This window comes from Eleutherodactylus coqui, chromosome 1 (genome assembly GCF_035609145.1).
Source record: "Eleutherodactylus coqui strain aEleCoq1 chromosome 1, aEleCoq1.hap1, whole genome shotgun sequence".
NCBI lineage: Eukaryota > Metazoa > Chordata > Amphibia > Anura > Eleutherodactylidae > Eleutherodactylus > Eleutherodactylus coqui.
In genome coordinates, this window is record NC_089837.1 from 23,444,643 (window position 1) to 23,462,485 (window position 17,843).

At 50.1% G+C, this 17,843-nt stretch overlaps 1 protein-coding gene across 1 annotated transcript; it reads left to right on the forward strand.

Moving 5' to 3' along the window:
• Positions 1 to 248: 248 nt before the first annotated feature.
• SLC35F6 (solute carrier family 35 member F6) lies at positions 249 to 16,083 on the forward strand. The gene is made up of 6 exons (XM_066594599.1): positions 249 to 431; positions 7,388 to 7,460; positions 9,412 to 9,583; positions 10,900 to 11,112; positions 12,067 to 12,177; positions 13,756 to 16,083. The coding sequence occupies exons 1-6, from the start codon at positions 355 to 357 to the stop codon at positions 14,211 to 14,213; spliced, it is 1,104 nt and encodes a 367-aa protein (XP_066450696.1). The 5' UTR covers positions 249 to 354; the 3' UTR covers positions 14,214 to 16,083.
• Positions 16,084 to 17,843: the final 1,760 nt, after the last annotated feature.

Here is a 17,843-nt window from a genome sequence, read left to right on the forward strand (position 1 = left end):
GTGTATACAGTATATATGTGCCCCCTGTGTATACAGTATATATGAGCCCCCTGTGTATACAGTATATATGTGCCCCCTGTGTATACAGTATATATGAGCCCCCTGTGTATACAGTATATATGTGCCCTCTGTAGGTCTCTGTATACCCCTTGTGTGTATACAGTATATATGTGCCCTCTGTACCCCACTGTATGTGTGATACCATGTCACGTGTCCCGCCCCCGGATGACACGCCCCGCCCTCTCTGACTCGCGGTCACATGACTCCTTCCCTTGCACGCAGGATACGGGCCGCCGGGCTGTACTTACCGTCCGCCCCAGTAGCCGGTAGGTGACGGCGGCTGAGCGCTCGGAGATGGCGTGGACCTCCTACCAGCTGCTGCTGGCCGGCATGATGCTCGTCACCGGCTCCATCAACACGCTGTCCGCCAAGTACGTATCACCTGCAGGCGCAGCAGAGCGGAGTGTGTCGGGTGGTGAGAGCTGTGCTACCCGCAGTCCCCCCGGGTCGGGCGGCCACCCAGTCGGCTCTGCTGCATCAGTGCTGATATACCCCGGGGCCGCGGCTCCATCCTCTGTGCCCGGGGGTGCACTGATCACGTGACCTGCGGCCGGTATACAGCCGGGCGCCGCTGATCTCCACCCGCCATATAAATAGCTCCGCCGTTACCTTCTATTCTTTCATGTCTTCCCTCTCAGAATCTCTGCTTGCTGGTAGTGAATGGGATTAGTTACAGTCAGAGGCCGCCCTGCTCCCCGGGCGGACCGCCTGCACTGATACATTGTAGCAGGCTGAGTACTTCCTGCAGCTGAGGGTTTGTTACAATGTATCCAGTCTAGGAAATCCCCGGCCTGCCGGGCTGATACACTGTAACAAACAGGAGCGATCAGTGCTGCTGATAGAAGGTGGAGCCGCAGAGCATCCCGAGAGCCCCGGGGTGGGCGCTGCGCCTCCGGGGTGGGCACTGCACTGGCGGGTGGGCGCTGCGCCTCCGGGGTGGGCACTGCACTGGCGGGTGGGCGCTGCGCCTCCGGGGTGGGCACTGCACTGGCAGGTGGGCGCTGTGCCTCTGGGGTGGGCACTGCACTGGCAGGTGGGCGCTGTGCCTCTGGGGTGGGCACTGCACTGGCAGGTGGGCGTTGTGCCTCTGGGGTGGGCGCTGTGTTGGCACTATTGGGGTTTAGACAACCACATGTGCAAACGCAGGACTTCATGGGGAAATCGATGACCCCGGTGACTGATTGGGCTGCGCGTTACCCCGCGGTGCGGCCGTTCTGTGCCGCTGTGAAAGTACAGTAATGCGCAGTTACACGCAGCAGCCCGCGATCGCCCTCCCTTCACGATCTCCCGATCTACGCCTACAGGAGCCTCGGTCTTAGGCCGCCTGCAGACGGCCGGGTCGGATGCGGCAGCGAGAATTCTCGCCGCGGGACCCGACCCGAGTGCCTGCAGAGAGCAGCGCGGACTCACCCGCGCAGCGCATGCGCAGACCGGAGCCGGCGGCGGGTGAGTGACTTTTCTGTGCGGGGCTCGAAATAGAACATGCTGCGGTTTTTGTTTGCCACGCGATATTTTGCGCGGCCGTCTGCTTAGGATTGCGTTTGTTAATGCAATCCTATGCTGGCTTCCAGCGGTGGAAACCCCGCCGCGGAATTTCCGCCCGTCTGCAGGCGGCCTTACTCTGGGACAGAACCCAGAGGCTGGCGAGGCACTCTAAACTCGCATGAATATGAGCCCCGTTCTTGTAAATGGGGCCCCTGTATGGGCGGGGCCTCACATCGGCGGCGGCAGGGTGCAGCGCATCAGGCGCTCCCATTGAAAAGAATGGGAGAGACTCTGCGACAGCCTGCCGCGGCGCCGATCACCGCTCTCTTGAAGTGATGCCAGGCGGTTCTGATATAAAAACGCCTCGCAGCGAGGAAATCACATTCTGGCGAGCGCGATATCGGGCCGTGATTCACGCTCTCTCGGGGCGGTCAGCAGCAAGGCGGAGGTCTGCGCAAAATTTGTGCTTCCAGAATCTTATATCCGCAGTGTGTCCGTTCTAGCAATGGGGAGAGTGGGCGGGGCCACCCCTACAGGGGCAGCAGAGCGGGTGAGCCCGGCCACCCCTACAGGGGCAGCAGAGCGGGTGAGCCCGGCCACCCCTACAGGGGCAGCAGAGCGGGTGAGCCCGGCCACCCCTACAGGGGCAGCAGAGCGGGTGAGCCCGGCCACCCCTACAGGGGCAGCAGAGCGGGTGAGCCCGGCCACCCCTACAGGGGCAGCAGAGCGGGTGAGCCCGGCCACCCCTACAGGGGCAGCAGAGCGGGTGAGCCCGGCCACCCCTACAGGGGCAGCGGAGCGGGTGAGCCCGGCCACCCCTACAGGGGCAGCGGAGCGGGTGAGCCCGGCCACCTCTACAGTTGCTGGGGCGGGACCACCTCTACAGATGGGGGGATCTGCACCAAAAATCCTCCCCAAATAGTGACGCGGATTGCGCTCTTGTGCTTTGCTGCATAATGTTTGGTGCGACGCTCCACAGCGCATTCCGCTCGCTCCGGGTGTCCTGCGGTTCTATACAGAGTAGTAACCTCCCCTCCTCTGAGGGTCTGCGCGCCCCCGGGGGTCCTGTGGTTCTATACAGAGTAGTAACCTCTCCCCCTCTGAGGGTCTGTGCGCCCCCGGGGGTCCTGCGCTTTTATACAGAGTAGTAACCTCTCCCCCTCTGAGGGTCTGCGCCCCCCCCCCCCCCCCAAGGGGGTCCTGTGGTTCTATACAGACTAGTAACCTCTCCCCCTCTGAGGGTCTGCGCCCCCACCCCCCCCCCCCCACCCCCGGGGGTCCTGTGGTTCTATACAGACTAGTAACCTCTACTCTGAGGGTCTGCGTGCCCCCGGGGGTCCTGTGGTTCTATACAGACTAGTAACCTCTACTCTGAGGGTCTGCGTGCCCCCGGGGGTCCTGCGGTTCTATACAGACTAGTAACCTCTCTTCCTCTGAGGGTCTGCGTGCCCCCGGGGCCCCTGCTGCCATTTTTTGGCCCCATCCATCCCCTGCAGTCAGCAGCCCAGTAGGATCAGCAGGCTGTAGACTCGGATGAGTCGCCCTCCTCTTCGTTATCTCAGCTTATTTACTCCATGTTTGCACTTTTGGAGCCACTTATGTGAACCGCGGTCACATGACTGAGGGGCGCACGGATCCTGAGTCACCGCCGTCACAGGAAACCTCCGCCTGAGTCAGCAGTCCCTCCACTCAGGACCCTTGTGGTCGGCGCAGGGACATCTGTCAGCCTGAGCCTCTTAGTCATGTAGCGTCACAACCACCACTGGCTGTCCCTAATGCCTGGTCAGAGGGGAGGGGAGGGGAGGGGGGGGGGGTGCAGAAGTAACAGCGCCCCCTACAACTGCTGTTCTGTACTTCATGTACTCCTAGGCCTCCATGCATGGCGTGTGCACTATAACATCACACCCCCCCCCCCCCAGGAGTGCATAGTGCTCTAGTACCCTGTTGTACCGCCTCTAGCTTGGATACAAGATGTGATACAGGCGGGCATGGAGGCTCTAGTACCCTGTTGTACTACCTCTAGCTTGGATACAAGATGTGATACAGGTGGGCATGGAGGCTCTAGTACCCTGTTGTACCACCTCTAGCTTGGATACAAGATGTGATACAGGTGGGCATGGAGGCTCTAGTACCCTGTTGTACCACCTCTAGCTTGGATACAAGATGTGATACAGGTGGGCATGGAGGCTCTAGTACCCTGTTGTACCACCTCTAGCTTGGATACAAGATGTGATACGGGCGGGCATGGAGGCTGTCATACCCTGTTGTACCACCTCTAGCTTGGATACAAGATGTGATACGGGCAGGCATGGAAGCTCTAGTACCCTGTTGTACCGCCTCTAGCTTGGATACAAGATGTGATACGGGCAGGCATGGAGGCTCTAGTACCCTGTTGTACCGCCTCTAGCTTGGATACAAGATGTGATACAGGTGGGCATGGAGGCTCTAGTACCCTGTTGTACCACCTCTAGCTATACAGACCTGCAGGACAGGTATTGCAGCACGACTACTTCTCGGTGCGGAGGTGTCTGTGTTTATCTCAGGTTCTGGCACATTCTGGGTTATTACGGGTCACCCATCACTGATTAATCCTCCGCTGGAAGTGAAACTGGTTTCTGTTCCGCTGAGCAGAAAGGACGCCTTCCCCTCGGTGAGGCTGACCTCACCGGGCCGCGCCATATTGGCTGTGATTGGCTGCCCGGTTTTGCGCTCGCCAGCGTGCATTTTACCTGCGGATGTGATGCCCTCCATCAGTTGGGTGCAGCGGCGCCCCTCCTCCGTCCCCCCCACTCCTGCTATAAAGGGGTATTGCCATGCTGAGATCTACCATCACTACAGATGGTTTGGGCTCAGACCCCTGCGGTCCCGCCGACAGACCCCACAGATCCGGAAGTGACGGCTTATCCTAGGAGACCCTTTAAGAAGCACCTAGATCAAAGTAGGCCAGAACACTAACGGAGGGGTCCGCGGGTTTTAGTATATGTGGTGCTCTGGCCACTGTGGTAATGAGGGGGTTAACCATGCTAGTAGGTGGCCCGGCGGGCATAGCATGCTTCCCGGACATCGCCCCGGAGAACTGCGCTGTAGACTGAGGACACGAGTTGTTTACCTGCGTCACCTGTGACTCAGACAGGACGGCTGCATACCTGAGCCGCCAGCCGGAGCGTAATAAACCCGTATAACCGGCGCTGCGTGGATAATAGATGTGTAATATAGAGGTGTACTATTAGGTGGGGAGTATATACCGTTGTTGTATGGGATGTATTAAACCTTATGTGGAAACTATATGGCAGCATTATGTAGCATCTATGATATGTGGGAAGAATATGGCAGTATTCCCATATGTGCATGCTATATAGCAGTATTATATGGGATCCAGATGCAGTATAATGTGGAATCTATATTACATTATTATGTGGGAAGTCTCAGTATTTTCTGGACAGGATATAGCAGTATGATTTGAGAACTATACCGGATTTCTAGTGCAGTATTATATGGCAGTACTATGTGGACGCTGTTATTTGGCACTATTATATGAGACCTATATGACAGTATTATATGGAATCTGTACTGCCATATTATATGTGGCAGTATTTTAAGGGATCTGTATGATATGTGGGAAGTATATGGCAGTATCAGGCCTTTTTGACACGGTTGACGCTACAAAATCATGGTGATATCGCGGCTGTGCTCCTGCAGTTTTGTAGCGTCAGTAGTGCTTTTTTTTTCTTGGGAAAAATCTCACATCGCTTTGCTGCTGCCGGCGATATAATCGCAAGATGGTTAAGCCCTCTCCCTTAAATAAGCCCCAGCTGCAGTTCTGAGGGAAAAAAACCAAAAGAATACTTAGCTGTCAGGCTCGGCCCGGGTCCTCCCGCTGCTCCCCGGAGCTCCGCCGGCCGTCCTGCAGAGGATCACTTTCTGGGATGCTGGATTCATAAATTGTCGCAGAAGAATTTGGGGGTCTAAATTTCTGGTCATTTTTAATACCCTCTAGAATGGAATAAACTTCGGAGCGGGAGAAGATGAAAGGTCTGAAGGAGGTCAAGAGGGGGGGTCCTCTAATCTCTCTTCCCGATCATTGGTTTAAAAAACACAAAAAAAACCCATAGAAATTGATAGACTGATTTGAAGGAATGCTGCCATCCAATCATCCAATAGGTGGCGCTGCAGAGGTGTTGTTCCATCTCCCTTTTGTGCACATCATACTGTCACATTCCTTAGCTCAGTGGACTGATTAAGTATTTACTCATCTGCTCATCCTGTCTGGTATTGTGTTAAGTGCAAATTGGCCTCCAATTTCTTTGTCCTTTCATGTGTGAACATTTGTATTTAGGTCAAGAGGTGTGTGTGTGTGTGTGTGTGTGTATTAGTGTGTGTGTGAGAATATTAGTGTGTGTATGTTAACCTGCGCATGCGTAGATGAGCTTAATTTCAGTGACCATGTGATTTGCATGCAGGTGAAAATCATAAATATTTTCAATAAGGTAATATAATAACTCGCCGCGCCCTTGCCGCTCCGTGTGACGCAACAGAGTTATTTTTTTTTTCTCATCCATCAGAAACCGTGAGTGAAATATCTGCTCACAGAAAGATAGAACTTGTGTAATATCTCTTATCTCGTAGCGTCGCTGCAAAGAGAAACTCTGCCTGTGACCACGCCCACTGAAAACAACGGGGTCACTTAAGTGCGAGCTTCGTGCGGACGTTCACTATGTGGGACCGTGCAGGTTGGCGCTGAGTTGTAACGTCCCATTGGGTTTCTGATGCATTATGTGGATAGCCCTTAGGTGAAACCTGTAATATGGTTGTCTGTTTAACCCCTCAATGCCACAGGACATAAGTCCACGTCCCGGCAGGATAGTGGTTAACGCAACAGGGACATAAACTTCCTATGGATGAGGCGAATCAGAAATGAGGCTGTGGCTGTGTCTGATAGCCGGCCTCCTGCAACAGCGGGGATCGGTGATGTTGCTGATCCGTGCTGTGCCCCTCCCCCATCCAGTGATCAATGTAGATCCCTGCTTGTAAATGGGCTCACAGAAGGAGTTCACTACTGTGAGCGATAATGCATTATCATAGCGATCAGAGCTTTAATGGTTCAAGTCCCCTACGGGGCCGTAATAAATAAATAAAAATATATAAAAAATACTTTTTGTTTTATTTAAAAAGCCACATATTTGGTATAAACTGTGCGATAAATGAAACTCACTATTTCTCCTGCACAGCAAAGGCTGCGGGTGGGAAAAGTCTGAAGCGTTTTGCCTCCGTATTTTTAATTTTTTAATTTTTTTTTTTTTTTTTTTTTATTAATTTCACCTCCAAAAAAGCAATCCAAGTGATCAGAAACGCTGTATGTACCCCAGAGTGCTACCAATAAGATCTCCAGCCCTCGCAGAGCTGTGTCAATGCGGAGAATAAAGTTGTGGGACTTTGAATGCAGCGATGTCAAAATATTGGTCTTGTTGTAATCTCACGGACGCAGAAAAAACAGATCTGGTCGTTTATGCTGCAGGATTAATGCTGTAAAAAAGAATTGGCCGATCCGTTGTGTTTTATCTCCCTGCCCTCCGAAAAAAGAGGTGTGAACACTTCTGGGGGCATCTATCTATATTAAACCCCAGTTCGGCACTAACAACCAATCAGGTTGAATCAGGGAACCCAAACAACCAATGAGGTTGAATCACACAAGCCAAACAACCAATGACCTTCCTGGAATTGTGAATCAGAACCAATGAGGTTGCTGGAATTGCTGCATAGTGCCGAACTGGGATTTAATATAGATATATGCCCTCTGGGGGGTCTGCCCGCCTCCAGTAACCCTCCCCCGTTTGTCTTGTAGGTGGGCCGACAACTTTAGCGCTGAGGGATGTAAAGGATCCCAAAGTCATCAGTTTCAGCATCCGTTCCTCCAGGTGAGTGCTGGCCGTCCGGGGGGTCCCCGCTCATCCGACTACTGGGGGGTGAAGCCATTAATCCCTGCAGACAGCCTGCCAGCCGCTCACAGGGGGCATTTGCGGCCGACCACGGTGGTTAAGATGCGATCAGGCGATGAGCGAGGGCTAGCTCATTGTTGGGTGACGCTTTAGGGCTCGCTCACACCGGCGTATTATACCGGTAATAATATAGGCTATGGGGGTCTAACATCCACCGCAGATATACATGTGCTACGTATTTTATGGCCCAGGTAAAAGGGCCTTTAGTTTTCTCTTGAGTCCTGGCCGCAGAGAGCGCCCCCCGTTGACTGATGATCATCAGGCTACTAGTGTTGGTTGTTGTGATTTGGCTGGGCAACAAAATCGAGTTGAAATGCACAAAATCTGATCTGGTCATCTAATATGAATAAACGCAAAAAGAACATAAACTCCCTGCAGATGTTCATAGTTAGCAGTGAACCTGCAACGGCAGAGCTACGAGGCAGCGCTGCTAACCACTGAGCCACCAAGCTGCTTCCTTCTTTCTCCTCCTGTTTCTTTTTTTCTCTAGAAAATAGATCTTCTTCTCCATCATCACCATCTTCCTTTTTTTTCTCCCTTTTCTTCTCCTTATTCTTCTCATCCACTTTCTTCTTGTTCTTCCTTCTTCTTTACCCCCTCCTCCAGCGGAGAAGGAGAATCAGAATGGTGGCTCAGTTATTAGCACAGTTGCCTGGGTTCAAATCTTTCCAATGACTGCATATGGATGTTGTTTGTTCTCCTCTGGTGAGGAGGGCCAGGTGCGGTGGCTCAGTTGTTAGCACTGCTGCTTTGCAGTGGAGTGGTAGGTTCAAATCTGACCATGGGCGACATCAGGTGTTTTTATCTTCTTTGTGTTTATTCTTGTTGTTCTTATCCTGAGCAGAACGGACAAGTGTGGTGGCTCAGTAGTCAGCACTGCCTGTGGTGGCTCAGTAGTCGGCACTGCCTGTGGTGGCTCAGTAGTCGGCACTGCCTGTGGTGGCTCAGTAGTCGGCACTGCCTGTGGTGGCTCAGTAGTCGGCACTGCCTGTGGTGGCTCAGTAGTCGGCACTGCCTGTGGTGGCTCAGTAGTCGGCACTGCCTGTGGTGGCTCAGTAGTCGGCACTGCCTGTGGTGGCTCAGTAGTCGGCACTGCCATCTTGCAGTGCTGGAGTTGTAAGTTTAAGGCCGAATGCACACTGCCGGGTCGGATTCCAATTGCGAGATCTTGCAGCGGAATCAGACCCTGTGGCGCAGCGGTGACCCCCATGTACCTGTCAGTTCTCCTCTTCTCTGTGCTGCAGACGTGTCGGCTGGCGCAATAAATGACGCGCCAGCAATTATGCGGATCCGCGGCAAATCGCCATGGACTGACGGCTTCCATTGACTGATATGTCCGTACTAGGCTCGCACTAGAATAGGACATACTGCGTTTTTTTTTTTTCTTCTTGATTTCGCTCGTTGGCATGGAAAAGCGTTTTGCGTAGCATGTCTTGGGCAGTATTTGCTGCGGGATCTGGAGGCTAACGCCCGCTCCGGGTCCCGCAGTGCATTGGGCCTAACTCTGGAAAAACTCCATCCAGATGTTGACCTTGATGGGACTTGAGCCGAGGACCCCGACGCTGAAATGGACGAGCGCTGGCAGCTGAGCCACATTAATGGCACACGCACGCACACTTTTACTGCCATTGATTTCAGTCGGAATCGGCTATGATTCCCAGTGACTTGTAGACAATTGGGTCAGGAACTCCCGACCCGAAGACTTCATAAACTGCTCAACACTGGAGGCCAGTGTAACTGAAAACAGAGATGAGCCCAGATAGAGTCCGGTACGTAGCGGGAAATGCACTGTGCGAGGCCCGAAGGCCGGCGAGCTATGGTAAGGGTCTCGCCATCTGGTGCCAGGCTGAAGGGGTTGTCTGTCTTGCAGGCGGTGGGCATGTTCCTGGGCGAACTCTCCTGTCTGGCCGTGTTCTACATCCTGGTGCTCAAGGACCGGCGATCCCCAGAACCGACCCTGGCGCCTTCTCAGCCCTTCAACTCTCTTCTCTTTCTTCCTCCGGCTATCTGTGACATGACGGGCACCAGCATCATGTATGTGGGTGAGTACAGAGCCGAGTCCTTGCTGGCACGGCTAATACTATATGAAAGGGGAACTCTGGTTTTATACAAATAAAGGAAAATCTCTGTATAAATAAGTTCCACAAGTTTCTAATATGCTTTGAGTTTCAATCCCTCAACATTACCAAGATATTAGTTTGCTGTCAGTGAATGAGAAGACTCTTGTTTCCATTCAGACTCCGTAATCCTGTACATGGCTAGTGCTTTCAGCAGATACCATTGTATCCAGTGTAGACAATGCTCTGTGAGCTCAACAGCTCAGACTCCAAACTGATATGTTGTAGCAAACTAGCAGATTTCTGCAGTTGCTTCTGATGTGTTGCGCTCACAGAGCATTGTCCTGATTGGATTCAGTTGTCTTCACTTGTCAGCTCACAGGGCATTGTCTAGACCAGATATAATTGTGTATCCACTTCTCAGCTGAGAACAGAACTGGTTATGTAACAAACAGTTCAGCTTGTCCCCCCCCCCCCCCCCCCCCCTTGTTGATCCAGAGGAAGGCAAAAAGAAAAAAACCCAATGAGGAAAAACCAATGTATAATGTATTAGTCTGGATTTCAGGCTGTTCAGCTCGCAGAGCATTGCCTAGACCAGATGCAATCGTATCTACTTCTCGGCTAAGGACAGGACTGGCTGTTTGAGTTTTGCTGTCTTTGGATGTAGACCAATATATTATTATTCATTGACAGCAAGTACAGATCCTGAAAATGGTGAGAAGTTGAATCACAAAGTACAGACCAGATAAGTGGATTGTAGCTTCAGGTTCCTAGATGTACTAAGAGCCTTCTGGTACTGTTGTATCTTGACGCCACCAGAAGCTAGGGGTTTGACAGGGCTTCCATGGAGAACGCCCCTGTCACAACCCTAGCTCCCGATTGGCGGAATACTCAATGCTAACAGCAGCATCTCCATTGATTTTTGTCTGGCCTGGAGGGTTAGGGTTTGTTTTCGTGTTAGACTTACATTATATGTAAGCCTAACAGGAAAAGTAACCCTAACCCTCCAGGCCATGCAAAATTCAATGCAGACGCTGCTGCTAGGATCTGTGGAAGCCCTGCTTCCTCCGGCTCTCCTCCTGCCGCCAGACAATGGAATTTGGGGTATTACACATGCCCCCAGCCAATCAGAAGCTGGGGGCATTACTCTGTCAACAGTGCTCTATTATGTCGCCACCCCTAACTTCCAGTGGCGACATAATACAACAGTACTGATCCTTCCCATTATGCTGGGTGCACTCGGTGCCGCCTCTGTGGTTGGGCTTAATATATCCCCATATGTTCCCCTTTTCCTATCGCAGCTTTGAACATGACCAGCGCCTCCAGCTTCCAGATGCTCCGAGGAGCCGTCATCATCTTCACCGGCCTTCTGTCCGTTGCCTTCTTGGGGAGGAAGCTGGAGAGCAGTCAGTGGATCGGGATCTTTGTCACCATTGCCGGACTGATCGTCGTGGGGTTGGCTGACCTGCTAAGTGGTCCGGGCAGCGGGAAGAATCTCAGTGATGTCATTACAGGTACTGTAGGATGCTCTGCTAGTTTGAGGGGCTAATCCAAGACCCAAACCAGTCTCAGTGATCATCTAGAAAGATGTGTCAAAAGTCATGGAATTCTGTAGCTAGGGATTATTTTTGGGGTAGGGCTTATATTTCACCTTGGGGAGTCCCATCAGCAATGCACACTGACAGTGTTGTCACAGTGTTCGGGGATGAAGAAATCCCCTGCCACAGCTGTCACATCTGCAGCAGGGGATCGCTATCTTCTCCCATTAACTACAGTGGGGCCGGTGCTTGGGAACAATGGGTGAGATGGCAAAAAGATAAGACATGCTGCCATTTTGTTGTCAAGCTGCTTCGCAAGCATTAAAACATCACACATGTGAAGGGAGCCATTGCCTTATTAATTTTGTGATTTTTCACAGCGCTGGGAAATCGTGCGATTTCATCACCAGTGTGAAGGCGCCCTGAGGGCTCTTGTTGTGCCAGAACTGCTCCAGTTACCCAATGCAAGGCATGGCGAAGGGCCACTCGGGCCCCTGGACTTAGCATGGAGGCATATCTGTTATGCCCTTTAAGCCAAATTTTCAACTTTTTATTTATTTGCACTGGGACTCGCCATGTTTTAAAAACTGGGTGGGGCCCAGCATTAGAGGGCGTGTCTGCAAATTGTACAGTTCTGTGAATGCAACCGTGAGGCCGCTTTAAGGGTGTGTTCACATGTAGTGTCAAACTCCACATCAAAATTTCATCAAAACCCGCACCTTCAACTGAAAGGGTGAAATCTACGGAGTTTGTGCCCCATGCTGGATGCTGGTGAGGACCTGGCAGGCGTCACCCTTTCGTCTGATGCTTTGCTGTGAGTATTGGAGTAGTTTCCACTACATGTGAATGGATCCTGTAAGTGATCCCCCGGCATCGGACATGCAGGATGTTAGAGCGTCTCATTCATCTCCTCCTTCTCTCGCTGTCCAGGGGACCTGCTGATCATCATGGCCCAAGTTATTGTAGCCATCCAGATGGTCTTGGAAGAGAAGTTCGTCTACAAGCACAACGTCCACCCGCTGCGAGCTGTGGGCACAGAGGGTGAGTGCCAGTTCTACTATAGCTTCTCTGGTACCAGATCCTGTCTCGCTCTAGTCACAGCCAGAGCTACATTCTTTGCTGGTTTTCTGTTAGCTCTCAAGCTAAACAACCTGCAGCCCCTTGCTGGCTGAATATCTAGAAACATGTCCCACAGTGGTGCATTGTGGGAGATGCAGCGTTTCCATATCCATAATTATGCCACAGCCACAATGTAATGGGCCTTAAAACATGGATTTCAATTTTTGTGGCCCCTGTAAGAGCGTAAAACCCAATTGCAAAGTTGAAGAGTAGCGTGAGAAGCTGAAATCTGCTTTCTGCCTCCTCTGTGGGACCGCCACTGTGACTGAAGTAAGGAAAATGTAGTGGCCTGAAGTTAGTGGAAGTTTCCAGAATGTGCGCGAATGATCTGTTTGTTCTGTGCCTTTTGTAATGTCCTTGCTTTGCTTGTGGGATGAATCAGTATTATGTGTATTGCATGTCTGCAGCACCACAAGGGTTAATAGTCTGGAAATTGTATCATTTGTTAGTCACATGATCGTGCTTTATAGATGTGATTGCAAGGTGTATGTGAGGGATGGAGGGAGGAGGAGGAGGAGGAGGAAGTAGTGAGTAGTTGAGTCTGCCTGCACACAGACACCATTGGTCTGTGTGTAGGGAAAGTGGAGGCGGCTGAGAGATGGTTGGATGTGCGGCCTATGCTAATCATACCAAGTGCCTACAAGATGACTGTCAGGTGTTGAGAGAGACAAGTCACAAATAACTGGGACTGTGGACTTGGTGTGAATGCCCCGTGTACCTCCACCGCTGCTACGCTCAATTTACTGTAATACTGTTGATTGAATTTGCTACGTTCAGTAAAGCGGACCTCATCGACCGTTCCCGGTGTGTCCAGAAAAGTACTTATTCTGTGTGGACTCTGTTTAGTCTATTGAGGAGTCGCACCAGAAGGAAGGAATGGTGGTGTCACCCGTGACAACCTTGGACTTGCTGGTTACCCATCCCATTCTCAATTTTCCCCTCTGTCAACTACCCCTGTGGCGACGTGGACAGGTCCCATGCTGCCCGTAACTGAAGACCGTAGATGACTTTCTGCATGAGCGGCCCCTATTGTAGCAGGAGGACACCACTTCCAGTACGCTTTTCTTACCTCAGACATGATAGCGGTGACATGGGGAAGTGGCTTTCCGCTTCTCACTGCTACTCTTCAACTTAGAAAGTAAAATCCAATTGCAATGTCTTACAGGGGCCTCAACACAATATTGAAATCAATGTTCCGGGGCCCCCAGGGGTCTTACATTATACCATCATGTAGTGCATTCAGGCCTTCCTATTCAAGTACGCTATTGTTAGGTCACTATAGGACACCAGTACTGAGATTTAGCTCTGGATTTGTTTTTTTTGACTATATCCTGTGTTTTTTACCCTTACAAAGTAGTAGAGCCCCTCCTATTGTTTGATCATAAAGATCAGTCTTGTGGTCCGGACATAATTTTGGGAGCGGTGCTCCAAAGTGGACATCTCCTTGAAGACCATATTGGGCACAACACAGACTAACAGTGATTGGTTTGTCTTTTGCAGGTCTGTTTGGATTTTGCATCCTCTCCTTACTGTTGATCCCCTTCTACTACATCCCAGCCGGTGACTTCAGCAGCAGCGACCGTGGGGTCCTGGAGGATTCCTTGGACGCTTTTTGCCAAATGGGGAACCAACCTCTCATAATTTTGGCTCTGCTAGGCAACATCAGCAGCATCGCCTTCTTCAACTTTGCTGGTATCAGTGTCACCAAAGAAATCAGTGCCACCACCCGTATGGTGCTCGACAGCCTCCGGACTGTGGTCATCTGGGTGGTCAGCCTCGCAGTGGGGTGGGAGAAGTTTCATGCTCTGCAGATATTGGGCTTCATCATTCTCTTGTTAGGCACCGGACTTTACAATGGGTTGCACAAACCATTGATGTGTAGACGTTGCCGAGAAGAGAGTGAGGAGACACAGGGTCTTCTACAAGGAGAGCGGGCGTCCATCAATGCAGACTGCTGATGACCTTCACTGGAACTTTATATAAACTTCTCATGTTGGAGATGTTGTGGACCTCTTCAGGCCATGAAATTATTTCAACTCCTGTTTTCACTGGGGCGGACTTTACGTAGTGAATATGTAACACACCAACTCTGATGGATCTTATGGACCAACATGTTCCCTAGAAACTTTACCTTCATGGATCATAACCCCAAAAGTGTGCTACAAAGTAGAACAAATCAAAGTTGTTGACTATGAGAGTTTAGTTTGCCATTCTGTAGTCTAATCTGCTGCCCAATGACTGGATCATATTGAAGATGCTGTAGATGAACACATTTCCCATGATCCGAACTCCATATTATACAAAGAGAGTTCCCAGCGTCTTAGATCTCCCTACTGATGTTTAGATCCCTGATGTTTATCTTATAAAAAGGGAAGGAGGGCGGCCATGGCTTTCAGATCTAGGTATGGGGTGATGGCTCGCCAACTGGGAAGGTGGCTAACTAATTGACTCATGAATTAGGAAGATGGCTCACTTTAAAGTACTTTGCCGACCAGTCTATGTTCCAACTAATCAAATAAAAAAATTGGCTCATGCAAAGCAGGATTGCCTAGGGTCCTGAGGCCACGTATAGCCCGTGATGCCATTCAGTGCAGCCCCTAACCATCAGGCTGGCACTGCTGTGAGGGGCGCGGTGTGGCTGGTACTGTTAGAATTGAAGCAGCCCAAAAATGTCTCCTTGTATTATAACCAATTTAAAGAGGCAAAACTATATGCCAAGTGCCGACCATCGGACCGTGACGGTATTGTCTGTTTGGTGGTCTTTAAATTCCTGCATTGTGTACTGTCCCATCAGCCCCTGCACTAGGTTGAACACAATTTTACCCTAATTGCTCCTTAAAGAGGTATTCCCATATGAAACACTTTGGTGTAGCCACTCAATCTATATCTATAAACAACTTTCTGCTGTATGGTCTTTATGTCCAACCAAAACACTGGACCAAACTTACCCAATGGGTAAATCGGGTGTTTCGGGAGGTTTTGGACTGGCTCTCAGCTCACCGGAATCTACTGTTCTCGATGCATTCATGGATGCAGTCTCAGCTGCTGCTTGTTTGGTAACTGCTCTGACCCTGCTGTCCTCCTCCTGACCATGACCAGCATAGGGGCGCTGTGTACTGCAGTAAACCAACACATCCAAATACCCACCTCACATATATGTATTTACATTGAGGAGAATATAGTGAGGCCTGGACCAAGCTGCACCACACAGATAAAACCGCAATGCAGGAGGCTTTAGATAGTTTTGTCTCTCCATGTCCGACCGTGTTCTCCAACGTATTTGCAAAGAAACAGAATACGACGACGGGCTTGGGCCGGGTGAGAGGTTCCGGACGTTTGCGTAACAGCTTTGCACTTGGCTGCAGGGGTCTTTCGTCCAAGTACAGCGCTCCATGAGTAGGTTAAAAGGGGTTCAATTTATGAGAATGCTAAAATTCAGTCTGTTCATGGCAAGGGAAGATAAATAACAGGATGTTGTGCCCAGAGATGAGCCACCTGGCCAGTCGTGTCCTGAAGACCTATTAATATCTGCATTTAGCTGCCAATCTTTTGCAACTATGTTGAGAGCAGAAGGTCCTGAAGAGCAGGAACAAGGTCTACAACCTTCCAAAGCGCCTGGTTTACCTGGGTGGCAAATTTGGTGCAGAGCAGTTGTTTGGCTGTATTCTGATCATCTACGAATGTGTCACGAACGGTAGGTCCTAGAGAGCTGAAGCCTGGTCTACAACCTTCAAAGGGCCTGATTTACCTGTGTGGTAAATTTCGTGCAGATTAGTCATTTGGCTGTCATTTTGGGGATACCACTAAGTTTCTTTGGGGGGGGGGGGGGGGGGGGGGTTGGCCCTTAGACCATAAAGTAGAGGTCACTTCATACGGCTGCATGATTCTTGGTGGCATAGGAGTCTGAGGATGGGTAGATGGCTTGTCATTCACGAGTGTTGGTGTAGCCACCCCTTGCTGGTTGTTTGTACAGGGAAGCATAACACTTCCCCAGATGGTCTTTATAGGAAAAGATTTACATGACTTTTTACACAAAGGGAAGGGTGAAACAATTAGTCCTAATCTAGTATTTTGGGGTTTTTAAAGGAATACTCCAAGTGTCCTCTCAAAGACCACTTATATATGATTTCTGGAGGGGATCATGGGGTCGAAACAGGGTATTGTGCTTCTGTGTTCTTAATGGCCTTTCCGCCATTTCTGTTTTTTCCATTATTTCTAGACTGTGTCCAACCTAAATGTATCAGCTTCTATACAGATCCGATGACTCCACCTCCCCATATACACCTGTGTGTGGGAAACAGTGAGAGAACTAAATGTGGGCACCAGATCTGATATCCCTGAAGGCCTTTACTACAGCTCCGGATTTGTCGGAGACTTCCACCGCAGAGAGAGATTAGTCTTTGTAGTTCTAAAGTAAAATGTTTGTCCTTTCTATGAGACTTTTACATATGTTAGATAAGAAATATCATAAGGCTCTTATAGTCTGTGTCCAACCTAAATGTATCCACTTACTTATATACATACTACATTGTAGAATCCTCGGGGGTGGGCCTTCAACTCTCCCCATACACTCCTGTATGGGGGAAACATTGGGATAACTAATATGGGCACAAGTTTTTCACTAAGTTTGGTGGAGGCCCACACTGCACAGTCTGCACCTTTTCTGGTGAGATTTTAAATCCAATTATTTTTTTATTTTTTGGCCTTTTTTCAATCAGACTTTTTTTTTACATCTGTTCTAATGATTACCTCTTGCTGCCTTAGCCACTCTTCTACAAATATCAGTCTTATAGCCTATGTCCATCCTCAATGTACCAGTTTACTTGTATACATGCTACTTTGTGGCGTCCTCGGGGGTTGGGCCTTCCACATCAATAGGACTCCACCCTCCCCCTATGTTGCTGTGTAGGGGAAATGGTGAAATAACTAATATGGGCACCAGATATGATATCCATGAAGGTTTTCACTGAGGTTGTGGATTTGGCGGAGACCCACATTGCACCGTCTGCACCTTCTCCGCAGAGATGACTCTTTGTGGTTCTAAAGTAACGTTTTCTATGAGACTTTTATATGTATTATATAACAAATGTTCTATTGTTTCTCCCCTGCTGCCTTAATTGCTCTTCTATAAATATAGATCTTTTGGAAATTGACTGAGATGTTCCTAAACTTAAGCATCGGTTATCAGGGTCGGTGATTTGGGGGACTTGGAGATAGGAGGAGCTGGAAATGTACTAAATAAAGTCCATTTAAAATACGGAAATCCATTTTTTATGTTGTGCCATAACGTTTGCTCTGAAGGGGATTGTCCAGTATGAACTGAAGGCTGGTGAGAAGTGGCTGAGTGGTGGAGATATAGAGAGATTGAAGGATTAAATCCCCACAGAAAACAATAGACATCGATGGATTTTAATGGACACCAGCAGCCCTCATCCTACCAACAGAACCCAGACCTCCTGACCCCTTATAGCAGCCACATATGGCTGAGGTGGCCATTGGTTTATGGGTTATATGAAAATAGCAGGGCTAACTCAATGAGACTTCAAAAGAGGACCAAATGTATATATCTCTTCTGTCGGATTTGATTG